This window comes from Anser anser (genome assembly GCF_964211835.1).
Source record: "Anser anser genome assembly, chromosome: 18".
Lineage (NCBI taxonomy): Eukaryota > Metazoa > Chordata > Aves > Anseriformes > Anatidae > Anser > Anser anser.
The window spans coordinates 386,062-414,060 of record NC_139739.1 but is presented as its reverse complement, the minus strand read 5'-3'; the positions used below and the strand labels follow the sequence as shown (position 1 = coordinate 414,060).

The following is a 27,999-nucleotide window of genomic DNA, read 5'->3' as shown; positions in this document are numbered from 1 at the left end:
AACTCTCTAAATTATAACTGTGAGAATGTTATCTTCACCATGTTCATTTGTTATCCTGTAACAAAATACCAAGTGATCTCTTTTGAACCACTAAACTGTACAAAACTTCTATTATCACAAAACTCACAAGACTTTTGCTTTCTAAAGAGCAACGGTGTAAAAAAATACTTTTATACAGACACTGTAGACTTCTCTAGAGTCAATTAAAAAATAAATCACAAACCAAAAAAAAACCACTCTCTTCTTAAAAGACAGGAAAGGCAAGGTATAACAAGGCACTACACTTAACCAACAGTGTCAGGAACAGAACATACACTATTTAACATTTACATCTTTAGCACTCCTGGTATAAAATTGGTAAGGCAGACCCGTATGTAACAGCTATTGAAGATGATGAGAGTTTCTTCACTAACTCAGGTGAGTTTTAGATTGGACTGCTGGGCTGAAATTGCTGCTACTATTCGCTCAGAAAATATTGCCAGTTAGCAAGGAAAGCAACATACAGACCTCATAAAATGGTTTTAATTTTTGCCAGCTATACCAAACATAGAATAAAAGTTTAAGAAAAACAAAAGTGAATTCTGTATTCGAAAAAAATTCATCATCATACAACCAACTGCACTAAGATCTGTGGTATGCTGTGACCTAATGCTGAAAGATTTTGCTAATTCTAATAGTTGGCCTCCATAACAGTCATTATTACAGAAAGAATGCATGACAAACGAGAGCTGGACTTCCTTCCCGACCATTGCAGAAGTCGTCACGCTACTTTTAACAATAATAACAATGCAGGTTTCAAAATATCATGTACTTATTCAGAGTCAGAGCTGAAGCACAGCTGCGGTTTATGACCATATAGTAAATTTATCTCTCTAATATAACTTTGATACTGAGATGTGTTAAATCTTTGATTTTATTCGCAGATGCTGACTCTATTTGCCTAACCTCTGAAGCCTGCTGATTGACAGTGTTAATGTATCTTTTTAATGGATGAAAAGGGAAATGACAGCTTTTGGCTCACGTTCAAACATTTCTTTAGTGCAAAATACCTTATAGCTCAATCTGCCTTTCACAGAACCTACAAAATCCATTCTTTATTGTGTTGCTAACAACTGGTGGCATCCTGAAAAAAAAAAAAAAACAAAAAAAACCACAGGAGCCGGATAGGAACACTTAATGCAAGGTCTACTTTGCTTCCTGAAAACAAGGTGTTTGCTTCCTTCCTTCAATCTGAGCTACAATAATCAGATCTCAGAAAACCCAGATAGCAGTTAGACATTACTTCTAAATCATTTCTCAGCTCTAGCTCTTTCTACATGGAAGTTTACCCCCACACTTTCCAAGGACAGCAGCTATGCTGACAAGAAGTTGGCGGTCCTGGTGTTAGAGGGGTTTGCACAAACGGCTGTCCCTAAAACTACCTCCAGGATGGCGGGCAGGGAGCCGCACTCTGACACATGCATGCCAGACACACTGATGATGGAGATTCAGATGAAGGGAGGGAGAGTGACCACAGCTTCACCAGTACAATTCCCTGCTGCAGAACCTTCAATTACTTTGTGCCCCACTAGTTTACTAACTACAATCCCGCATAAGGCCCAACAAAAATCAGGGCCCTGTTATTGCTGGCACTGAACACACACACAAAGCAGTAGATGTACATCATCTGTGGCTTAAGGAGAGTAAACACGCAGGATGGAACAGAATATAAATGCATAACAGTGCGGTGGTTGAGAGCTGCATTGCAGTAAGACTTTCACCCCTGGCAGGAAGTGAACTGGGGTTAGATAAAAGTGCATCAATTAAAGTAACTGAAAAGCAGAGAGGTAAAGATTGTACAATCTCTAGGGACAAAGCCCCTCTTCGGTGGCTACTTCTCACCTAGGCGTGACCCCATCTGCCAAGATTCCGCGAGACCTGGCTGCCAGGCAGGGTCCACAGAAGGTACAAAGCCAACTGGGAGAAGCTGAACAGCGTGGCAAGAGACAACAGCACGCACAAACCTGCCTTACATAGAGTCTACTGCAATTAACGTATAAAGCAGGGCCTGCAGCTGCTGCTCTCTGCCTAGCATGGCTTTCAACGCTAGGACTGTACGACACGGGCGTGGACATTGCAGGCCCCAACCACGTACCTCCTCTGGAAATTTCCAAGCCACCTTCTCCGTGTACTTGTCTGTGTGCCTTTCTATTTCATAAAACTACAGAATAACTCAGGTTGCAAGAGACCTAAGGAGGTGTCCTAATCCACTTCCTCTTGTCTATTTGTTAGTCTCAAGCTACCTCTTTCTTCTTGTACTCAGGTCCAGCTGAGATGCATCTCTGCTGCAATGCTGAACTTACTGGGGGGACTGCAAGGGAGGTATGAGAACAAAAAAATCCACTTGAAAGCAAAGTTTTGAAAACATCAGAGGAGCCTTAGCTGCATGTGCAACTCCCTCTGCTCCAAGCAGTTTGACCGTCATAACAGCAATTACCCAAAACACCTAAGATGCATTTAATGCTCAGATTGTTTGAGCTATCCTCAATTTCAAAATTTCGAGTGGACACATTTTATATTTTTATATATAAAGACAAAACTCCAGACAAATTTTTTTAGTACCCAAACAAATTGGAGCAGAACAATCTTAAAAGACTCCCCAGGGGAATAAAAATCTCTCTGACAATGTAATTTGTTACTGACATCCAAGGCAAACTGGGACACAAATCTTTTTGAAGAGAGCAAAGAATTTCTTGTAACACAGTTCAGTAATTCCTTTGAAGAAATAGATTAACATTCGACAGAATTGGAATTGAAATATTAAGCCTAATCATAAACCCAATTTTATTTTATGAATGTCAACTGTGATGGCAACCGTTGTCTACAGTATCCATTTTACAGCAAGAGCCTTATGCAGGCCTAGAAGCCCATGACAGGGCATACAAGTGCCTCATCTAATTCAACGACAGCTGGCTCTAACACTGGACATTTATTTTGCAAAATTTCCTATCTAGAAGGTAACAGTAAGAACAGAAGCTGAATTTTAAAAGAAAACTGCTTTTCTAAAAAAAAAAAAAAAAAAAAAAACAAACAGAATTGACTCTGTTATGCGAAGGTCTGGCTGGCTGTCCCCAGGGCTCTGACCAAGGAAAGCTCACTGGGATGATAAGATCAGAGCAATGGAAGCTTTATTCCAAAGGCTGTTGCTTTCCAAAGTCCTGCAACTGTAACATTATTTAACAGCAACAGTACTTGTGGCTTAGAGATTCCCTACTATGCCAAAATGCATGGCTTTACAGCCCTTTGGTACTTCACAGGTGTAACTATGAAACAAGAACTCCCACAGCCAGGAAGGCACCAGGGACATGCCAAGAAACGAAGAACTTTGGGAGTGCAGATGCTGCAGTGTGCACTCCACATCTGGCAAACTGGAAGTGGCGTTTCACTGCCCAGATATGGCAGGTATGGGTCTGCATCTGAGTAAGTTCTAAGGTTAGAGTACAGAAATTCATGAAAGGGCTCTCCAACTATAACAGATTAGCATTTCTGTGGAAAATGGGATGGTGCCAAGTCGTAACAGTCTGCGAAGTCCTAATTAACATGAATAACACAGCTGGATATTTTATGTATCAGCCTCCTAAGTCCCTCCTTCCTGCCACTTAAGAGTAAAAATAGTAGAATGTTTTACAAAGGTTAATTTATGGCTGGTTAGGTGTGATTCCATTTTAAGAGAAGGCAAAATTGTTAGCCCTTTGCAGTTATCTGTATGGCAGGCATACGGATATTCTGTATTACTCGTGTTTGATGAAGGAAGTTATAAAACAGCGAGTTAGCCAGGGAAATGCAGATAGTTGGAAGAATATCAATGCAGTTGCCTTCCCTTCCATTCCAGAGTTGGGTTTTAAGGTGTACGAGCTAATATTCATCAACTGGTAGGTTAGAAGATAAACTTAACAGGAAAGAAAATAGTAATGACAAGGTAAAAAAAAAAAAAAAAAAGAAGAAGAAGAAGAAAGAAGAAAGCATAGTTTACCTTGAGATCAGTGAGTTGTTTTATTGTTCTGATGGCAGTTTAGTACAGAATATGTTTTAGCATGATTCTTTACAAACAAATAGCATCAGAACTGATTTGAGGAGGAGGCTGATTTCTTCAGTCAGCTCCTGGAACTGCATGATTTTGTTCAGGTCCTGTATCAGCAGAGCTGTCAGACAAGTGCCTGAAATAACAATCCCAAACACAGCTCAACTATCTCCAAGGGCTGGTCAACCATTCCCACATCACGGAATCCAGGCTTCAGAGCCTGCACTTTCCAAGCAAGACGTGTGCCCAAAGGTGAGGCCAGTACAGAGCTCTACCCAAACAAGATCCGGGACAAGCGGAACTCAGATACACTGAGCATCTTTGTACTTCAGCCTTCCCTATAGAAGTGCAGCAAGGAGCCAGCCTGTCTATACTGGTTAGTACTGAGCTAAATACAATCTGCTTCATGTTTGGGTATCTCTACATTAACATCCCAGCATTTTGGCTTACAGGGCAGCTAGACTCGCCAGCACAGTGCTCTGAATGCTCTGCGGTGTTAGTCACAGGCTAAACAACAGTGAGCCTCCAGGAAAGATTCGACATCTTTGTATGCTAACTGCAACAGTGAAGTGCTTTTACAAACTATTTTCCATTAAAGGGACGGAAATTATTCGTAACTGGAGTCACAAAATTTAACTCTGATTGTAGAGTTTCAGACCAGGTGAGATCCCATGAACATTCTCATCTCAGCTGTATAACTTTGTTTTCACGTTCATGTAAATTTCAGGCAAGAAATTAAACGTGTCCAGATCTGGGTTATTAAAATAGCTGAAGTCACAGAGTTGTTCATGCTCCCAGAAAAGGCATGCAAACATAATTTGCAAAAAGATGTCACATGTGGGCCCATCTTACAATACTCATTTAGCTCGATTAAATGTAGCAAGCTAGTAAATAATAAAAGGAACAATAAGCAACTTTGATAGGAATAGCAGCATTTCCATATAATAAAAAAGACATTTTATATGAAAACACGACTCGCTACTCATTGTCATAAAAAAAAGATCACAACAGCAAGAGCGACACTTAATAACTGTTTTCCATCACTATTGTGCAGCTTTGTAAGCTAAAAGGAAGGTACAACAATACCTTTAGTTGCCTATGCATGCATAGAAAATGAAGTCTACAAAGCGCATAAAAAAAATTAAATATTCTTCTCATCTAACAGGGAGTCCATTTTATAGCTTAGAAAAACAGTGATAAAAATCAATAGCTCTGAGAGCTAAATTAGTATCATCTACTACCTAAGCACAAAGGTACCACACTAAAGATCCTGAAGTATTGCTGTCCTTTCAAACTGGGAAATACTGACTCTTAAGTTGTTTGATATGTTTGTAAGTGTGCACATGTGCACCCATGAGAAAGAGCAAGCTTGCTTTTTCTCATGGATGTTCCTCAAGAACTCACAGACTCCCTGGAAAACAGGTTTCATGGTAGAACTGAATTTAGGGTGGAATGAAAGCACCTCAGTTCTATCTCCAGGGCAGCCTCGAAGTCTGTTTTTCTCAAATGAAAACCGCTATGTCATCCCCAGGACAAGTCCCTCGGTCTCTTGACCCTCTTCCCCAAGCTTCTTGACTTAAATCAGTGCTGAAAGGACTCCTGAGTATGTCTGCGTATCAGTCCCAAAGCCACTGGTACATGAATAGTTCATTATTAGACACTGCAAAATCTCCCAGCAAACATCTGATCAGGGTCCTGGGCTAGAATAACTTCTGTGCAGCCAAGTGTTAAATAACAACACTGCTGTGAGCATCCCTATGCCTTCTAGCATCTGCTCCCCTCTCCTTCCAAGCCAGGGAAGCTGCCGCGAGACCAAGCAGCGGGGCTCCTGCTCAGCCCTGAACTGGAGGAACTGGAGCAGTACAGACCCATTTAGCGTGGTGAGCTGCTGAAGGAGCTGAGCCTCCAGACATCTAAACACTTCACTGGGTTGGCTTTCCCATGGCTCAGCCTGCCGAACCAGCTCCGTGTGCAATGGCACAGGCATCAGAACCAACACGAGGTCTGAGAGGTACTGTGCAGCCGGGGGTGGGGGGCGAGAAAGAACTACAGCAGCATTTACTTAGACCAGGTAAGCTACGGAGCCTTGCCTTTAGGAAGAATCTAAGTTACACTTTGAGCTCTAGTAAGTATTCCAGGACAAATGCTGCCATCATTCTTAACATTTTTTTTTTTGCCTGTATTTTATCATACTCACATGCTTAGCTGTTCCTCTCAAACCAATATTCCAAGTTTCAAGTTAAAAATACATAGCACATCCTCTCCAGGCAGGGGAAGAACTGACCAAGACAAGACAGTCTAGTTACATTCATTTCCTTGCCCCATTTACTCACTTTACGATCTTCTCCAGCCTTCTCCACACTGAAGAGGCTTTCTACCTGCACACCACACAGGCCACGCTTCAAGTTCTGCTTTGACTTGGCATCCACAACGACTGGAACGCACGCATATGATACGCATGACTCATGTCTGTGCTAACAGAATACGTTCTTACTTTTGCTGAGTATCACATCCTCTTATTTCACTTTCACTCACACTGTTGTTCTTATGCTTCCGTATGCTCATTTTTAACCTCTTTTGTCAGTTCTTGAAATAAGGACCATACGCCTTTCCAGGAAACAGTAAGAAGCCCAAACTGTAAAGCAATGGGAATCTGGGGGTTTCGAAGTACACACTGTGTTACTGTTTTTTCACAAGGATTTTCAGAGTTCTCATTGCACTGGCAGTGGGTGGAAATAAAAAAAAAAATCCATGTAGGGATTTGCTAAAGTCAGAAATTATTCCCATTCCTGAAGATCATCCCTACATTTTGTCATCAACATAATTCAGACAATACAGAATTTTTAGACATCACTAAAAGGCTGAAAAAGGATTTTCAAAAGAGTATCTTCCACTTTCAGTTCTTTCCACTTATCTTTTGTTTTTACATCAGCATTAACTTATCATCTGGACAGCCCTTGAGTATCTCATATGCTGAACATAAAGCCTGTGTAACTCTATCTGTCAGCTTGTTGGGAATTACTTTAAATGGATTCATTTGATTACATTAGCCAAGTCCCAAGTCCACTAATTAATAAAATCATTAGCACCTATTTCAGTGCTGTCAGAATAGGGGCCGGTGGGGAGGTGTGTGTGTGGGGTGCGATGTACACCTTTGCTTTACTTGCAGATGTTTTTTCAGCATTTATCATCACAGTGCCCGACTGTTCCACAGACTATTATGAAACCTTCTGTGCTGGCACAGAGGACTAACTACAGCCTGTAACGGTATTTCTCTGTGATATAATACATCTTCCGCGTTTACTGTCTAAAGCTTTGTCTACATTAAAGAACCCAGAGTACTCAGCAGCAGCACAGTTCTGCTTTACACGGGAATGAATACGAATAACTGAGCTCCATAAAATATACCCTGTGCTCTCAGCCAAAAAGGAATAGAAAAGTCCCACTTAAAAACTGGCATTAGAACCACACGGTGAACATACATGTCTGTGAGTATCTGTATTGTAGGCTTAGTGGACAACAGAACACACAGAACTGCAGGTCCCTCAATACCCTGATTTGCTAGAAACCTCCTCTGGAGATACTGAGAATTTACACTTACAATATTGTTTTCAATTCAGTCTTTTTTTAAACTTTGAAACTTTGCTCAAATTCACAGCTCAAAACATAGCTCAGATACAGAATTCGACTGTTGTGAGGAAAGCCTGAACTCTTCCACTCTGCTTTAGACCTCCCAGAATGAATCTGTTTTGTTCTATTTAGGGTCTAGTCATTTTTATTTCTGTTCCTGGTCCCCGTGTTTGCACATACGATTCGTTCTAGCTGCTGTATACTGCAAGTACGAGGAATCTTTAAGGTGGCAATCACTTGGATTAGATTTACACCTATGGTTCTGGTTTGATTGTATGATGGTCTCTTTCCTGTTGTTTTTTGAATTTGTATGTGCCATTCTTATACATTGCACTGGCAACCCCCCCATCTAACAGCACTAGCAGCTTTTGGGCCCGCTGACCATTTGCCAGACAAATGCATTCCAGCAACAGTGTTGCCCAGGCAATCAGCACCAACCTGGCTCCAAATTGGCCCCGGCTAGACGGAGATGCCACTGTCAGGTAAGGGGAGACCTGAAGGGAAATGGAGTCAGAGGCAAGTGGCGAAAGTCCACGGGAAGACTCTTTATTAATTCTGATGCACAGGGAAAAAAATTAGCAAACTATAATAATATTCTAAATGTCAAAAAACATACATGGGTTATGACAAAACAATATTTTAGTCACACACAAAATCTCCCCCCACATCAGCCGAAGGCCACATAATGCCTTGTGCACCGCGGGTGACAGCTGGTTATCAGTACCACCAAACAAAGGAATTTCATCTAGGTTTACACGCAGGGTGAATAAACTGCATTCAATCCCTATGCTGCACAGTTTAATGGTTGTAAAAGCAATAACTCCTCAATGAACAAAACACCTTAAACGTTTCAAAATAAGGGGGGGGAAGCAAAAGAACATGAGTACAAACCTAATAAAACAAACAAGACTCCTAATTTAGTACAGCAGTACACATGCACAGCTTTCACATTTACAGCTCTCATTTTGGGATATTTTAACAGCGAAAGGCAGGAAAACTGTTAACCAGAAATGACCAGCAGCTATAAACAACCAAGGGCTACAGGAACACTAGCTGCTAAACTTGCCTTCTCGTTCTGTGAAAACTGCATCGATCTCCCTATTAACAAATGGAACAGCAGTGCCATTCCTGAGCGGTTTGTATGAGTCATTTTCTTGAAACTGCTCTGTAAAGCACATGACTGCAACACTACAAAGGCACTCAGGCCAGGCCAGCAGAAATCCTGGCTACACTCACGTGAGTATGCTGGCAACAACGACAAAATAAACTCAATCTCTGCCGAGATTTTATTGGTACAGTACTACAGCTGAAAACAGAACCTATTCCAACACGAACATAGTTTCCATCACATCACGGCATGAATAGGAATCAGTTTTTACTCAGACTAGTAAGATGTTTCATAGTTGAGATGAATTAAGCTGTCTCCAGTAACCTCCACACAAGCAAACTGGGTTGCCTAAAATCAACGTTATCTGGACACAAACAATAATGCAGAGGAAAAAAAATAACATCTGACATTGTGATTTAAGCACGACGGGTGAGCCAGCGCTGCAGAGTGAATCCTGACACTTGAAACGGAATCTTCCAGAGTCAAGGAGTCCAGCCAGCAGCCAAGAATAATATTTCAGCGGTTCAGCCGATACTGCTGTAACCATGGCCTAGAGGGGTTTCCATGGCCATAACCACAGGAGTGACTGCACATTCAGTTGAAAATAGTAAAAACAGACATTTAAAAATCCATAGCTTGTAGACATCTTAAAACGAATTTGAAAGAAGACACAGAGAAGCTTGGAAAACATACAGAAACTCCCATGGAGCTTGCCCATCGTCTCTTTATTCTGCTGAAGATACAACGACTTGAAATAAGAACTCCTCTCGCTGTAAGTAATTGCCTGCTCGAGAACGATTAAAGGAACAGCTTCAGAAAAGCTGAGAAGAGACGAGGGATCAGCGACACTACGCTTGCCAGGTTCCTCGGAGACGCGGCGGCAGTGCACCCTCCGGTCGGGACTCTCTGGAGCACCGCTTATCGCAGCGTCTACCGCTCAGAGCGAGGGACGCTCTCACGCATTTCACATATGATTTCTATTTCTTCCCTGATGTAAAACACAGCATCACACATCACGCTACAAAGAAAGAAGGAGCCCTGCTGGTTCGAGCAGGTTTTTCCGAACAAACAAACAAAAAACCACGCCAGAAAACGTGTAACGGCCCACAGCCGCCGGGAGCAGGGGGTCACTGCTGAGGAGGAGCAGCACAGCACACTCAGTCTGCGAGATTTCCCCTTAAGGGAACGTCAATAAAAAGCGCTGCCAAGCGCGCTAGAGAAAGCGTCCCGCTCCGCACCGAGCCGCCGTGGCGCTGCGGCCCGGCCCGCCGCGAGCAGCCCCGTCCCACCGGCCGCCCGCACCGACGGCGCCGCTCGGAGCGGAGCGCAGCGGGGCGGCCCCTCCCGGAGCGCCACCCGCGCCGTGGCACGGCCGCTGCCCGGCCCCGCCGCGAGGAAGCCATATTAGGGAACGGCCCGCGCGGGGCGCTCCGCGGGCGCGGGGCGAGCGGGCCCGAGGCGGCGGCCCCGGGGCGGGGCGGCGGCAGCCGGCGGGCAGGGGCAGGGGCAGGGGGGAGCGCGGCCCAGCCGGTACCGGGGCCGGCGCCGATCCCGGGGCCGGCTCCGTCGCGGGGCACCCCCAGGGGAGCCGCTTCGCCACCCACCTTCTTCCGGGGCTGCCATTTCATCATATTTGTAGAGCGGGGACGGAGAGCATCAAGGTCGCGCTCGGGCGCCGGCGGCGAGCGCAGCGGGGCCGCAGCCCCCGCTCATGCTGCCCGGCCCCGCCGCCCGGCCCGCGCCGCCCGCGGGAGAGGAGCCGGCCCCGCCGCGCGGGCCATGGGAGCGGGGCTCTCCTCGGCCGGCCCCGCCGGCACCGCTCACGCCCGCGGCCCGCGCGGACCCGCAGCGCCCGGGCGCAGCCGCCCAGCGCCGCGTGTGGGGCCAGACCCCGGCCCGGCGCCGCCCACGGCCCCGCCGCGCACGGGGGCGGAGAGGGGCGCGGGCGACGGCGGAGCCCCCCCGCCCCGCCCCCCGGGCCCGCCCCCGCCGCCCCCCTCCCACGGGGCGGCGCCGCGGCCCGGGCCCGCGCACGGCCGCGGAGTTGCTCCGGTAATTACACTCGGGAATTAGCTGGAGGCTGCCGCGGAATTATTTCTGGAACCTGGAATTCTCGGGAAAGGAGGCGACGACAAACGAAAGCGATAGAGGCGGCGGTCACCCCGCGGCCATCCCCCGCGGCTCCGCGCCCTGCCCCGCGGGTGCCGGCAGCAGGGGGCTGCGGCGGACGGGCGGGGGGGGGCAGCGCGGCACCGACCCGCCGCCAGACCGCTGGGCTCGGAGCGTCGGAGCCCCCGCCGCTGGGAGCACAGCTTCACGGAACCGCCGAGGGCAGAGGCAAACCGCAGGGCTGCGCCCCGCCTCCCTCCCGGCCGGGGCAGGAGACGCGCGGCTCGGACGGCTCCAAAACAAAGGCTGCGCTCCCAGCCCCTGCAGAACTGCAGCACGGCGCTCAGCGCAGAGGGGGCAAACCCGGCCCTAAGCTCGGAACGACCCCAGCGCTGTCAGGGCCCTGTTCGAACAGGAGCCCTCGGGCACGCGGACGCCGACCTCTGGCTCCCGCAGTCGCCGGCCCGAGAGCTGCCGGAACCCGGCAGGAGCCAGGAGCGGGGGGGGGCGGCCCCAGGCAGGCGGCTCGGGGGCCGGAGGCCAGAGCCCGCTCGCCTCCTGCATCGCCCAGCTGAAGGAGGCCGTAGCCCCTCTGACACTTCTGAAGAGTTCTATAAATGGCAAAATTAATATTTCAGTAAAGAAAGTAAGCGCTCAGAATCAGACCGCGTCAGTTACCATTGATGCTGTCAGGAAGAAGCTTAATTTAATTCATGAACAGATTGCAAAATGTATTGTTTTGACATGATCAACAGGAGGTTTCTGAAATTCCTCCTCAGTAAAGATAATTACCAGGAAGGAAAGCAGGAGCTGTGCATACAAACTTGTCACAGAAGGGAGCAAGCTGGTTGACTCTTAATCTGAATTCTTACTCCTCCGGTGATTGGCATTTCAGCTATATTTTTTACCTGCTTTAGAAAAAAAAAATACTGTTGACACTATTTTCAAAGCCATAGAACATATCCAGAATAAAGGCACTATAAATGCCTGGTATCTGAAGGAAATAGTAAACATTATTCACTCTTTCAAAGTCAGAGTTATCTGAATTCTTTAAAAATAAAGAAAACACTATGTGTTTTTTTAAAAAAAAAAAGAAAGGTCTGTTTCTCTTCCCAGCTTGGAAGCTGCTCAGTATGTAGCCATTCAAATGCCAGCAAATGTTGAAATAATTCTCTTACATTGGCAGCTTTCATCTCCATCACCAGAAGGAAATTCTCACGTCCATTTCAAAGTGAATTGATTCATTTTCTCCAGTAATCGGCAAAGCCAAGAAAACTCAAGTACTAGGGCTTTGTAAAGTTCAGTCTCAATCATTGGACACGTTGTGCATGAATATGAACACAAAGTGGAAGATAATGTTGGTCCATCACAGTTAAACGCCTCTCAGTTCATTAACAGTGTAGTGGCTGGAAAGTAACAATCAGCTTCCCCCTCCCTGTCGTCCTTGGCTCAAAATACTGCTTGCGTGTAGAAAGCCATGTGCCATCATTCCCTGTACAGGACTGTGCCTCATATGTCAGTAACCTAGGACAGGCTCTGTATATCTTCTCCATAAGAAACAGTATTGTGAATTCATTCTGAGTGAATGGACCATACCTCTGGAATCAGCAGAGTTTTCTCTTCCAAACATACATCAGTAATGAATACATCATACATCAGTAATGAATAAAGATATTTTATCCCTTCCGATATTCATAAGTGAATAATAGTCAGCATTTTGGCTGGTTAGCACAAAGTCTGCTAGTAAAACGATTAACTACACCAATACTTTTCTTTTGTTCCCTTTCCCTGATTTACTGGCATTTATAACATTGGGACTGTGGAGATGACAGTCCAGTATAGTGCACCAAATACCTGTCCCTCTTCTCCTAAGGATGCTGAATAACTTAGAAGAAATGTGTGTGTAATTAAGAAATATCTGATATTAGATGTCATTCTTACAAATCAAAGAAAAAATGAAAGTGTCTTCTTCAAATTAATCTGTTTCAAGAGCCTATAACTATTTGATGTGCTATCTCCTTCCTTGCACAACCGTTCGTTTTTATTAACTTCTGAGTTCTAATCTCATTGCTTCACCTTCCCTTTAGTCAAGAGAACTGCATCACCAAGAAGTAACCACAGACCTCAAGCAGAAAAAAGTCCTGTTGCAGATGGTTTGGTGATCAGACTGCAAGTTAGACTAACTGAAGCGTATGAGAATTCAACTCATTCTACTCTACAGAGAGTCATTCTACAGTTTAGCAAGCAGGTAAGTCAGACAGTACTCAGCAGGTTCATAAAGATTTAGAGTAACAACTTGATCTTATGAAGTCTGAAAGATGCCTGCATTTTAGCAGTTAGCAAGACACCAACACAGCAAGAGGGATCAGGCTCCTAATGGACAGGTCCCTAGGCAAATTCATGAAGCATAATAAAATCATTTTATTTACAAATTTATTAAAGCGGCTTTCAATTCATTACAATGATTCTGTTTCCATCACATAGCCTGCCCCAAACCAGCACACTGAACACACATACCGCATCTTGCATTTGTTTGAAGACAGATACACCACGCTTGATCTGAGCTACTACAGCTGCCAAACAAGTGTGGACTACAACAGAGAAAAAGTATTTCAGAAACTCCTCCTAGACTTGGAGATGCCTAGAAATTAGTAAGAAGGCAACTCAAAGCGTAGCAATAACTGTACTGGAGCTCTGAAAAGAATCTCACTTCTCTAGAGTACCAGAAATCAGTAAGTGCTAACTCATGTTTAGACATTAATTTATGGCAAATTCTTATGCAACTGACAAGCAAAATTTATTTCCAACCTCCACACTAAAGGTGCTTTGGTCTCAGTCTCCAATTACTTTCTTTATATAAGAAAGATGTAATGAACTTCAACTGAAGGTGCTGGGGTCAGCATTATCATAGTACATATGACAGAGAGTGCACAGAAAAGCACAAGAATACAGTAGGCTGGGAAAGCAATACAAGCTTCTACAACATTTTTACATTTTTGCACATCATGCTTTCTTTATCTGCTTTTGGTCCATCTACATTTTGTTTCTATTGCATTTTGCTACTGGCCTATAGCATTTGGCCCTGTTCTTTTGATAATAAAGATTGACTGATTGTTCTACACCGTATAGCAGTAGCATGGATCATTTTCATTATTAGGTTACCTGGGGTTTGTATCTCAGCAGCTGACGCTCTTCCAAAGACTGCAAATCACTTTGGAAAACACTTTGTTTAGCCAGGCAGAAAAAGCTCTTTTCACAGGGGTACATTCCAGGCTAAAAACCAAGGACAAGGCTTTGAGAAATAAGGTTAATCTTATCTGGAAAATTCCACTGGAATTTTCCTTCCACAGGAAGGAAGCTGAGAAAAACTGGTTGCTTAACGCTAATTAGAGAGTTGTAGCATGACCTAGTTTAAAGAGATGCAGAATTGGGATGAACCAAAGATAAGGAAAAAGTCTGCAGAATTCTATTTATTACTGGCAAGTGCATTCATTAAGCTGGAGGGGCAAGGGAGGGAGCTGGCCACCCAAGCAGAATTTTCTGGGGGCTGCAGGTGCCTGTCACTAATTACAAGTTATTCATTGGTACCCTGAAATGATCAAATATATCAATACAAGATTAAGGCTAATCTTGTTATGATACAGAATCCCCTCTCAAGTGCTGGTACCTGAACTAGAGCCTGTAGGGAATGGACTTTTGCACAGATCTCTCTTCCATGCTAGTCACAGGGAACAAGGGACATGGAATGGTCTGTTTCTTTCCTTGTTACTCATCACCCAGACTTCTAGACACACTTTTTAAAGTATTTTCTTCATAAAGTAGGTCTAGTTTAGAACGTTATTTGCCCAACCCAGATCACTGACAAGCAGAAACAGATGAGGTAGCAAGAGCTCCCACCAAAAATTTGCTTGCAGTGCAGAAATGAACAAGACATGTATATGCATTAAAAAAAAACACAACTTATTCTTAAAGGCCATACACAAATGCATGTGTCTATTTTCCACCTCATTTGGGGCTTCTGCCCCCGAATTAGGCAGTTGTCTTTTAATGGACCAGGTCTTGCGATAAAACTCCACCCCTTTTATCCCTTCTGAAACAAACGGGACTATACACTTTACGACACCTTTTAGAACTACAAATGAGAGCCCTATTCCATGCCTTGTATCACAGAAAAGAGAACAGCACACTGCCCTGTTTCATCATCTTTCCTTTCACAGCACAGCAAGAGACTCTTCTGGCATCTCCGTCGTGAATGTACGTATTTATGGATGCATATCTATACATAATAGATAGAGAAGCTGCAAGGAACCGAGCATTTTCACAGACTGAGAAACAGAGGCGGCCTTGATGCTGTGTAGCTATGGTTCAGCAATAGCTAAAACACTGGTGTGTTATCAACACTATTTTGGTCACAGATCTAAACCGAAGCACTGTATGATCTGCTATGAAGAAAATCAACACCATCCCAAGCAAGCCCAGCACACTCAGTGCCCAACACCTCAACAAAGACTGTGCATATAGAAAACAAATAATTTACAGGTTTCCACACGAGGAACTAGAAAGAGTTCTGCCTACACCAGGGTGAGCCTCTTATTAACAGAATAACCATTCAAACTCATCTGTAGCAAGGGCAAAGAGCAACAAAACATGGAGAAATAACTAAACTCACATGGTATGGCACCCTGATTCTTCAGAAGCACACATTTATGCTGAAATTTAAAATATTCAGAAATAAATACGGGGGGACAAATCCATCTTTATTTGCATGGGAAAAGCTAATTATTTATTGAGGAAATTCCAGATCAAGAAGCTTAAGGATGAAGGTTTCAGTCACAAATAGAAATTTGCTGGCTAGTGCTGTTTTCATCAAAAGAGATGCATTATTTAAATGTAATGATGTGCTGGTAAAATATTTATGTGATAGTCTCATGGAAAAACATGTATTTCTATAGTTCATTGGGTAGGGAATATATTCTAAATTTTAACTGTATCTTACCAAGGAAGGTGGTTGCTTTCTATCTGTTAATTGTGACTGTTACTGGCCAAAGAAGCTTCAGCTGTGTCATTGTATGATTCTGACCAGAAAAAAAAACCCACACACATTTGGGACCTGTTTTTAATTATGACTTCCCCTTCCTTCTTTCCACAGCAAGCACAAGCACTGCTGCTATGGAGACAACTATAATTTGATCAAGATGTGGGTCAAAGTAATACCTGGGGGGGGGGGCAAAAGATTTACCAAATATATCCTCTTTGCTATCTGACCTCTCTTGGAGAAAGGACTTCTACAAATCCTCCCTTGCTGACTTCCATTACCATCTGCTGTCTCAAGTGAGAAATTCAAGGAGCAAAATAAATCACCTGTAGCTATCTAGCACTTGCTTCATATCTCAACAACAGGGCACCTGATCACCTATTGCATGCAGAGTTTGGCATCTTACAAAGGAAAGGCTAAGTTACCACCTCCTCAAGGATGTTTTTGCAGATTCCAAAAGAACGTAGCTTTAGGTTGAGGAGAACTCCCTTCTACATCAGAGCACTGAAACCGTGCCTTATTTTACATGACATATATTATTTATTAGCGATAAAACAAATTGTGCAAGAGGCACCTTCCTAGTCTTTCATAATAGTACTTTTTCTAAAGAATCCACAACACTACACAGAGAGCCAGGAAGGGACGTTAGAGGAAGGAAAGCATTATCTGGACATACTCAAAAGGTATTGATGAAAACTAGGGCAGGATGGCCTTACACATGCCAACACCCAGTAACTGAAGTGGATTCACACTAAGTCATTGCTGTAATTCCAGCCAAGTAGTTAATATCAAAGAAGTAAATTTCATGACTCAAGTTGTAGCATTTAGATTCTTTCTAAGCAAGGACAAAATCCAGGGAGCCCAGACTTTACATTCATCCCAGCAGGACCATCTCACTCCACCTTTTTCCTTGCTCATCTTTTTCCTTAGAACATAAGCTGACGGAAATGTTGTTTATAAACATTGTCATAAAAACAACTGTTTTCCCTTAAACCTTTGAACTGCTTTCTCACCTCATATCATTATTTATTAGGATGCTTTAAGACTTGTAATCAGTTTAGGCTCCTCTTCCCTCACGTTTCCTGAGTGCCTGTTTTCTAATGCTGGAGACACATGGGCCATCTGACCAAATTGCAGGTGAAAAGAACTAGCCAGTGTTAAGAGCTTTTGCCTTTCTGCCCTTAAGACCGAGATTCTTGTAAACACCTTGCTGACTTCAGATTTTTTTTCCTGACACCTGCAAGCTGCAGACCCTGATTCTAGGAGACCTGGATTCTAGCTGTCAAGTGGCTTTGAGCACAGAAAAGAAAAAATAAACACCTACGAGGAGGAGAATGGTAATAAAAAACAGATGTCAAGGAAATTTGCTGTTTCTTTAGCAACACTGCTAATTTGATCAAAAGCTTTACAAATACCGCTTGACCTCATTCAGATGAGGCTTCCGGTTTAACCTGCAGTGCTGTTCCAGAGTGGACACAGGCAGGAGTAGCTTCCCTGCACTGGAAAAGCAGAAGTGTCCTGTCCCCATGAAGTTAAGTTTTATGGGATTCTCCTTTTGTACAAATTAAGGTGATTAAGTAAATAAAAACACCAAAGAAAAATTTCAACTTACGCTCTAGTTCGCCAAAGGGGCTGCAGGGCAGGGGGAAGGAGGAGGAGGAGGAATAGACAGGGGGGAAGAGCACACATGGGAAGGAAAGAAAACAAGCACGTCAGAGCAAGAGACCAGGCGAACGCATGGGCATGTTTGCCTGCCTGTGCACGGCTGTGGCGTGTCCACGCGCCTGTGCTTCACGGCGCTGCGCAATGCCGCCTCAGCCAGTGCTGATGGACCCAGAGGGCTGGCAACAGCGCTGTGCGGCCGTCAGCAAGGATCCGATCAGCGGATTCACAGGAAGTGCGGTCAGGTCGAGGAGAGGAAGACCTCACGCACGGGGAATTTAGAAACAAACATTTTTGAATTTAAGTAGCTGAATTCAAAGACAACCACAATTTCGTTCCATGTTCCAATATTCACAATATTCCCTTACACCTCCCAGAATTGTTCCCAAATGCTGCAGTTCTGTGAGGAAACGCTCCCATTTCACGTGCTCGTGGTTTCAGAGAGGACGGTTTTGTTCCTGCACGCAGAAGCTGCTCTCTCTCGTTGCCAGGCAACCCCAACCATACTGCAGGACGTGCATTTTAGCCATCAGCAGTTTAAACCATTACCGTTTATTGAAAAATACAAATTTTAGAATGAAAACAGACACGGCTAAACCGGAAAAGCATACTCTCCTTTAGCACCTGGATCACTTTGTGGGAACCCTGGAGGCTCCAGTTTGTCGACAAGCAATAAACCACAGAATCACCGAATGGCTGAGGGTGGAAGACACCTCTGGAGCTCATCTGCTCCAACGCCTGCTCAAGCAGGGCTATCAACAGCCACGTGCCCAGGAATATGTCCCAGGCAACTTTTGAGTATCTCCGCAGACGGAGACTCCACAACCTCTCTGGGCAACTTGCGCCAGTGCTTAGTCGCCCTTTCAGAGAAAAAGGGCTTCCTGATGCCAGAGGGAACCTCCTGTGTCTCAGCTCATTCCCGTTGCCTCTTGTCCTGGCACTGAGCACCACTGAAAAGAGCCTGGCTTGTTCCTCTTTGCACCTTCCCTTCACGCATTTTTTGACACTGACGAGATCCCCCTGAACCTTCTCTTGCCCGGGCGGGGGAGTCCCAGCTCTCTCAGCCCTCTCTCACAGGAGAGATGTTCCGGCCCCTCCCTGATCGTCACGGCCCTTCGCTGGCCTCTGTGCAATATGCCCACCTCTTGTACAGGGGAGCCCAGGGCTGGTCCCAGCACTGCAGGCGCGGCCTCACCAGCGCTGAGCAGGGGGACCTGCTGGCAGCACTGCCCGAATCACAGGAACACGGATGTCGCACAAACAATAGGAATCACAGGAATACAGGTGTCACGCATAAACAGTAGGCTCATCCCTAGGCAGTGCCTGGAGGGATACCACTTCTGCTTAAATCATAAATAAAGTCATGAAAACTTCAGTCCTATCCAGTGACGGCACATGACAGCTTTACAATGAACAGCTGAATAGCAGAAAATGGGATACATGTAAACCCACACAGATTACAGCACGTTCTACCTAAAATGCTGTCGTAACCTGAATAAAAACAGAGTTTGCCAACCGATTCAGAAGATTCGGAGTCCGTGCTTCTGAGGGTATACAGCACATGATGCAATGTGACCCCATGGCAGAGTTAGACAAAGCGGGTAATGGCTATGACCTTCTTTTATTTATGGCACTTAGTGCTTACCAGTCAGGGCACATTCAAGTTAGATGTTACTTCAATAAATTAATTCATGTCCCGAGTTTGTTTTTCCTCCGCTACAATTTACATCATATGTGCCTGTTATCCTGCCCTGTACTAAAAATAAATCGTATTTTGATTGCATTTTTGCATTCAACAAATACGACACTTAATGAAGCCCCTTTAAATTAAGATATCTTCATGTCATGATTCTGGGCTGCTCTAGCATCTACCATGGAGAAAACAACAGTATATACTTTTTGTCTTTGCCAGATGGAAGTTCAGAAAAACCACATTTTTTGAAATGATCAGTGTACAGAGATTACGTATGAACAAATTAGCATAAAGTCATCCATGAGGAAATAATAAAGTAGAGAGGAAAATTAAAAGAGGCAGGGGAACTTCTTCTATGGACAAGGTCACATTAGTCCAGCTGCAATATAACCCTATCCTGCTACCTTGCATATCTAAGAATGAATAGGTCTTCAGTTACCAAAGACGCAACAATTTCATCTTCAAGGTTGACAAAAAAAGGTAAAAAAAAAAAATTAATAAAAAAAAGGTAAGCTTTAGAGTTTAGAGAAGCCATGATCTCTTTTGCATAAGTCAACTTTCTGCTGTTATTCTTCTGTTGATCAACAAGTGATATAAATTATTGCTTTTATTTCCCACGATCCTAATGAACCCCCTTTTGCCTGCTTCTTGTAGCACAACTTAAGCATATTTGTGTTAATTCTTTCCAGAGAACCCAGCTGCAACTTAAGTTTGTTTATATGCAGAGAGTAGTGAGATTGATAATCATCTTACTCTTCACTGTATGATGATGCTTGGACTACAGTTCTGAGACAAACATTTGCTAGAAGAGGAAGAGATTTAAAAAAGGGTTTGTGTAAAAATGAAGGAACTCTGTGCCTGAATATGAAAAAACACAAAACAGGAAAGCAGACAGCTGTTGTACCTTCAAAGAAACACCAGCACTGTAGAAATACAGATCCACAAATATTCTAGAAGAATGAAAACAACTACCCAACCCCTAGCCATGTTCCAAGTGTGAACATTTTTAATTATAGTTTGAAATCATGTGCTTGCATAGACACTGCTCCCAAAGGGGTGCATTCCAGACATATCTGAAAATGACAAGAAGAAACTGAAAAACAAAATGAATTAAATGAGCCAAATTGCCAGCATATAACCGCAAATATTGTGCAATGCTAACACACCTTGGGAGACGAGGGAAAAACAGAACACTATAGGAAAGAAGAATGAACTTGGGGAATTCCTTTGCTAGTAGGAAGAATCTTAGCACGTTACTGAGCAAGACAAAGATAATTATACAAAAAGAAGTGACATTACAGAACCGCAAAAATACTGTGTTCACTAATCAGTGTTTTAGAACAGCGGAAGTTTTAATAAGGTCATGAATTATGAAAAGCTAGAAAGGAAAATGAAGGGATCATTTAAAGAGAATAGTCACGAAAATAAAGGTGGGTGGAGAAAGAATAACTGCAGTAATTTATTTCCTTTAAAAAATGCAACTAGCTGCATTGTGAAATGAACCATCTAATTTACCAGGAGCCACAAGAGGCAAGGTCAAACAAAATTGTATTTCTTCACTAGAGCTCCACCAAGTTCAGCCTTTTATATGCTGCTGAAGAAAATTAAGTATCAAGCCTCAACCTACTCAGAGACCATCTCTTTTGTGGGTAGATGTTTCAATAAGGCTTCCTGAAGAAATATTTTCAAAGTGTTTGCCACTGAGGGAAAGGACAAAGAAGTCTGAAGCAGACAGGGCCAAACAGTTTGCGAAGCAACCTATCTCATGGCTATGTACGTCAAATATTGCCTAAGATATGGTCAATTTCCTAGGCGTACGAAGTCCAACACAAACTGCTTTAACAAATACCTTTTCTGGAGCTTACAGGGGGAGGAAGTTACAGAGTTTTGTGATGCTGCATAGTTCATCCTGCCTTTCAGGACACAGAACTTCAGAGAAATGCAACACAACTTAAAATTCTTTTTTATTTTCCTCTGAAAAGGCTACATAATAAAACTATTGTATTGTAAAGGATCTGTTTTGTCAATTCAAAAATTCTCTTCTACACAGTGGAAATGGAAGTATGTTACAACTCCTATCTTACTCCTGAGCCCTGAGATTTTCAAGAAAAGATCCTGTAACAGTCAGAAACAGCACTTATAACTCTCTAAGGAGTGTTCTCCTACTGATTTACAATGACAGACAGTTCTACTGCTGAACTTTCTTGTAAAATGTGGAAGAGGAATTTCATTTGTGTCTGTTCACATTTTCAGTTGGGAATACATGAATAAGATATGTGACACAATTCATCCATATTCAGTATCATCTTTTCACCAAACCATAGAGTGTCGAAGCTATACAGCAGCCCTTTTCTATGCTACAGCACTACGAGAAAGGAAGAAAGGAATAAACTTACCTTCTGTACAGTGACAGAGTTTCTACAGATAGATAGCCAACAAGCTCTCAAAGAAAAAAATCAGATAAATCTTTAGATGGATGTTCAAAGAGCAGTTATTTCTTTAGGCTACAGTTATGTTAAAAATAACTTCATTGTCACGTCTGAGATAATTTTATAAGTAAGAAACAATCTTGATGTGCTATAAAACTACACAGCACCGCTGAAATCGCTGGAGCAGGGACAACTTGCACTCTGAGGGTCTATACATAAAATTCTTGCTGCTGGAGAAGTATACCCAAATGGAGGTTTAACTCATACTGTCCTCATTACTGACACTACTGTCAGCCCAGACATTTTCACAGTGTGTACAGCGAGCAAACCTGCCTAACCCTACGGGGTGCAGTGCATCCCAACTCTCACAGAGCCCATTCTTTCCAGAAGGAATATTTCTATCGGATGAGTAAATCTAGGTGTAGTCTACTGCATTCACCATCATGATGAAGTGTTTCTGATGTGTTTTTATGTAACTTCACTACTTTTCACCATAAGCTTAGAAGAACTCATCAAAATAAGAACCTAAATAGCCAGTGACCATGTCAAGATGCAATTAGTTTTGCTGTAAAATGGACAGGCCAGCATGCTACATCACAGAACATGTATTCAGAACCTGACTTGCAATGTCATTTTTCAGCATGAAGTTGTGAGAGCATTTAAGAATAACTAGGTCAATTCTAGCACAACCAAGGCTGCAGCCTAAAAATATGTAAGAACTTAAGCGGTTCACTTAATACCTCGTGTTCAAGCATCCAACAGTGAAAGAACATGAGACTTAGAGAGAGGTATCAACATTTTTCTGCATGAAGGAACAGAAGGAGCCAACCATGCAGCAATTTCCACCCAAGCTTGGTAGGAAGAGCATGGGGCAAGCTATTTGCAAGAAATAAAAATAAGAAAATAATCAAGCTGCATCTATATAAGTGGTTACTGATGTCAAAAGATTAATTTTAAATACATTTTAAAGAAAAAAATATTTAGACCACACAATAAAAAGATTATGTAAACCGAAGTTTACAACTATTTTTGCAATCAGTCGCTTTTCTTACTAAATATTTATTTTAACAGGCGATCCCACTGCAGACTCAAAAGCACAAACCCACTCTTGAAGAGTCACGTGCACTCATTTTTACCTCCCCGTTTCTCCAACACACGTTTTCCGATTAAAAAAAAAAAGCGGTATTATCAGTGGATGCCCCTGAAGCAGGGGCTCTTCACACATGCACAGAGCAAATAGAAAAGAGCAAGTATTGTTATATGATTCCCCATAACATCTGTGCAGACATGTCTGAAATCCTCAGAATAAAGACTACTACTTGTGGCCACAGCAGAATTCAGAGCCCAGGCTCCACAACCCATTCCACCTACAGCCTCTGCTTTGACTATCAGCCAGATATGCTTAATGCCAACTAAACACACAGTCACTCTCATCTAAACATCCTAAGAACTAACATGCAATTCCGTTCTATCGAGCAACTAGCAATTTTTCACAAACTTACACAGTCCCAAGCTAGTGACCTGTGAGTCTAAATCTATATAACACATTACCAATTCCCTCAGACATTCAGCCAACCTGAAACTTTTCTTTTAATCTGTACATTAAAACAAATCAGAGTTTGTACCATGATAATATGGTGCACATTGTAATACAGATCGATAGTTGGATATGGTCTTTTCAAACCATGCTACTACAAGTAAAGCTCAGTCACTAGACTTGAATGGATCAATAATTTCTTATACTTGCTAAATTTATAAACTGACCTTTAAAGTAAGTCTGGCGATCAAAAAGAAAAATAAAATCTCATTTATGCTCTCAAGCTTTGTAAAACTATGCCTAACTCAAGAGGAATATATATATATATATATTTTAAGATAGCACATCAGTGATGGAAAACACGGCCATATTTCCTTCTAGCTTTCAGCAAGCACATTAATGGCAAAATTTCTTATACAGCTTCCTTTCTTTAATCCTCAAAACGATACAATTTGATAGAAGTAACTGTTTTATTGACCTGTTATTGCAGGCTCGTATGACTCCAGCATTAGTATGCACAGAAATCAAGGCTTTATTCAGTACAAACAATTGCTGAACAAAGTCAGTATGAGCAAATGAAAAAGACTATAAATGAATCCAAAAGGAAATAATGTAATGGCTTTCTTGGTCATTCTTGGCTTCTGAAAAATGTCTTTTCTAGAGATATGTAAATTAGTTAATACTGTATTCTGGCTATAAGGCAGCTTCGCTATCGTGAAGTGCTCACCTGCTGCACTCGTTTCCAAGCACTACAACAGCAAGTTAATGATAATCCAGAGGTAGCACAGAAAACACACAGAACTGAAAATGTAATATACGGAAAAGAGATCTTGGCAAGTAACTTTGATAGGCAATACCTCCAACAGCAGCTATTGAACATGTGCAAGAAGTATTAAAAATGCAGGTACGAGAATGAATTACCTGACTAGTGTAAGCAAATATAAGAAAGGGCAAGAATTAACTAAAGTCTTCTCAAACTATTAAGATCTAGGAGAGAGGGAGAAAATTCTGTAGATCTCAAATTTCACTTTTGCATAGGATGTCTTTTTGTATGTGCTCTATATAGAGGCAGTGAAAGACAAAAGAGAAATTGGTTTGGTAATAGTTGCTTTGCGTGGTCACATTTTTACTCTGGTCTACATGACAACATAGCAGGCTTTCAGAAACTACCTGGAATGAACGTCAGTCTTCCATCTTGCTACCCAATTGCCATTCTGTGAGTATCATAATTTAGGTAAAGTGCTGCCAATAAACTTATACCTACCACTTAAGATAAATTTACTGTTAACCTTCTGATTAAAAATCCCTTCTAATTAAGATGTGTAAAGGCTTGGGCCTAGTAAGCATGACTTTAAAGTTCTAAAGCTAAAGAAGTTTTACAACAAATTGTTCCAAATCATTACAGCCTCAATTAAAAAACAAACAACAACAAAAACAACAAACAAAAAACAGGTGTTCCAGCTGCTGAATCGAACTGAGTTGAGCTGCTACAGGAACCACATACTAGATTAGACAAGTTGTTCTGTAAATCTGATAGCCTGGCCTATTAAGTCAGCCAGTTACCTTGGTTTGAATCCTTTTAACGGAACAGACAAAAATCAGTCCAATCAGTCTGGAAACACCTCTAATAGATCTTCCTTCTACAGATTGAGAATATAGCAAATTGTGTATCTTGTGTACGGGAAAGACGAGTCCTTTCTGCTAATACTTGTTAAAAGGTTATGCCTTGCTGTCTGAAGTCTGGGAGTATTTGTTGTGTCTATCCAAGCACAGTGGTATTTACAGGACTGTGCTATTCCTTATTAAAGCTGCACAGAACATAATTTGCCTCCTTAGTTGTCAAGCACAAGACATGCCAACACATACTGCTGACAGCATGGCAAAAACGCCTACGTATCCCAAACAGAAGGAAGCAGATCCTTTTCAGAGTACAGTCTCAAAACTAAGCAGAAGAATGACTTCTACTCAAGAAGTACAAAACACGAATCTCCCACCAAGACACAGGCTTAACATTCCTCTGAGGAAATGATCAGAGTACATCTTAAACAAACCTTTCAAAAATGGCTCAGTTCCACATATTCCATAGTGGCCGGTTATCTGTACAACCCTTATAGGAGACTTGTTGTTTGTACTCCTGCATACAAATCAGCCAGATCACAATACCATTAGTTAGCAATAACCATTTCAGCCTGAAAAATCATCAGTAAACATCAAAAAATAACAGAAATAGAACAGAAGAAACCTCCTAAGCCTGAAATGTACTGTCAGTCCCATTTGGATACGGAATTCCTGACTTTCTGTAGGCGTTCTCCTCTTGCTGCCTTCCAGCAGCTCCCCTCCTCCTTTAACCTCTCAGAGTCTGTGCAAAGGGAAGGGGAAGCAAAGCTAAATTTAACTTTCTATATACTGATGACCAGGTAACATAGACTGCGCTTAATACAAATAGTTGACCTCAAATTTAGCAGAGAATTGTAATTTCACTCTGAAGTACAGAAAAATGCAAATCCAACATTGCTTTCATTGCATGTGAAGGACTGTTGAGTAAGACATTCAGATAATGCCTGGAAGCACATTAATCTGTAGAGAGATCTGTGCATTAGTAAACAGAAGAGTGGCTGGCACTAGAAGCCTCTGATGTAATAAAGTTGTAACCATTCATAACAGACAGTAAAAGAAAGGTGAAAACTGGAGAGAATGGATACCTTTGATTCTCACCTGGTGCAAATCATTCATACTAGCAAACTATGTTTTCTGGATAAAACAGGAAATTCTCAGAGCTCATCTCTCAACTACAGAAAAATGCTGAATAAGGCCTTCTGAACAGACTGCTCTTGAGAGCAAAAACCTGGGGTTTAGGAGTGAGAAACCCTGCAGAGAGCATCTGTACTTGGCAGCCACTGTGACCTGACCAGGCCCAGTGCAGGACATTCTTATTTCATCTCTTAGTGTCTTTATAAAAATGACTTTTCCATTTCTCAAACTGCATTCCAGCACACACATCTGGCAGTGCACTGCAGTGTGAACAGCATTTACTAGCTCTCAGTGCATATGTTATGCATCCAATGACATCATGCGCTGCTCAGCTTGCCAAAGCTCGATCTCTACTGCGCAGACCACCAGAACAGAGCCTCAGAATCTCCATGGGGAAAAAGGGCTAACTTCCAACACAAAAGGTTGTCCCCTTGCAAAATCTTATTTAATGCTTTGTTTGTTGTGTTCTGTTCTCTCCTACTCATACCTATTCTACTTCCCATCTACTCAAAAAGAAATTTCAAATCATTCCTAAATTGCTTGTATTATATCCTGCCTGTAGACATTTTCTCTTTGCAGAAGGCCATAACTTCTCTGAACACAACGTGCCTTTCTCCTTTTATTCGCTGTGAGTTTTTAACTCTTCATCCACCTGAAAACTGGGAAATCTGTATTTCCCCCAAAAGAGCTTTAGACGTTTTTCATTGTTATGGGTAACAGTAGGTGATGCAGTACAGACTTATTGTTCTCTGAAGATGAGATCAATAGCTCATCTTGTGTGATACTCATTACTTATTGTCTCAGCAGTGAGGAAGCTCTCTAGCCCACTTAAAATAGTTTTTACCTTGTAAGGCAAATCAGAAGAAAAATAGTTCTGATTGCTGAAAAATGTTTGTGTTCAGTCATAACCAAATCTTTCAAAACCTTTTAAAGAAAAGTACACATATGCCAACAGCAAAGGACCTAACTAGCCCAAGACTCATCACCTGTAATGTCAGGAGCCCTGAAGACGAGAACTGCTGCTGAGTTAGACCTGAGGTCTGTCCATCTTAGTACCTTATCTCTGACAGCGGTGACTCGAAGATGCTTATTAATCAAAGCAAGTATAAAGCTATCTTTTGCAACACACTCATCCAGATCCTGGCAACACAGTATTTTTGAGACTTCCTAAAATACATTTGGACAATTATGTATCATGTTTCTTCAATAGCTCTCTCAGCTATCAAATTAACAGTGGAACCCAAATACTTCTACAGGCTGCTACAATATCCTGTGTTATCCACCATGTAATTAAGATGTGTGTGGATAAACCACCGTATTTCTCACACACAAAGCAAAAGCTAATCACAGCACTGATATTCACCCGTTACATCAGTGTCATATATGGGTAAAGCCAAGCGAAATTTTCTTTTATTTGCTACTTCAGCTATCCTGACTTTGAACCCTCATTGCCTCCTTCACTAACCTGCTGTCATCTAGCCTCTCACTTTGAATAGGTTATCAGAGGAATACGTATAATACTACGATAATTAGATTTGTTTGTTTAAACCTATTCCTTAACAATTTCATTAGGTGCCCTACTGTTCTTGTATCATGAAAAACCCTAAACAACCATTTCCTATTTTCATTCTCTACACATTGATGATTCTATAGAACTTTATCAGATTATCTGTTACCTTAAAATACAGCCTGAGTAAAAGTACCCTATTTTAGCTATATAGCCTGCAAGCATTTTCACCTTTTAGCTGCTTTTTAAATTACCTGTTCATGTCTTCTCATGTTGATGCTGTTTTCTTTTTTAAAGCTGACCACTGCAGCGATCAGTTTTTGCTTATTCTAGCTACAAGGATTCTGAATTCAAGTACTATTACTCATTAATAGCCACATCTTGAATACGTTGCTGTACACTGCTCAGTTTCCAGATTTTGTTCTTTTAACCCTTATTTCCTGCTTTTCAGACACCATCATTGAATACAGTACAGAAA

General features: G+C 42.5%; 1 protein-coding gene across 6 annotated transcripts in view; it reads right to left on the bottom strand.

The window, feature by feature from the left end:
* Nucleotides 1-27,999, bottom strand: part of TTC28 (tetratricopeptide repeat domain 28) — a 171,047-nt gene that overhangs the window by 109,840 nt on the left and 33,208 nt on the right. The window contains exon 1 of one of the 6 annotated variants that reach the window (XM_083804598.1): nucleotides 10,403-10,568. The exons of the other annotated variants lie outside the window; for them this stretch is intronic. Coding sequence (XP_083660724.1) covers nucleotides 10,403-10,429 — 27 coding nt within the window. The 5' untranslated portion in view covers nucleotides 10,430-10,568. Of the gene's footprint in view, nucleotides 1-10,402; nucleotides 10,569-27,999 lie in introns of those variants that run through there. 6 annotated transcript variants of the gene reach the window in all.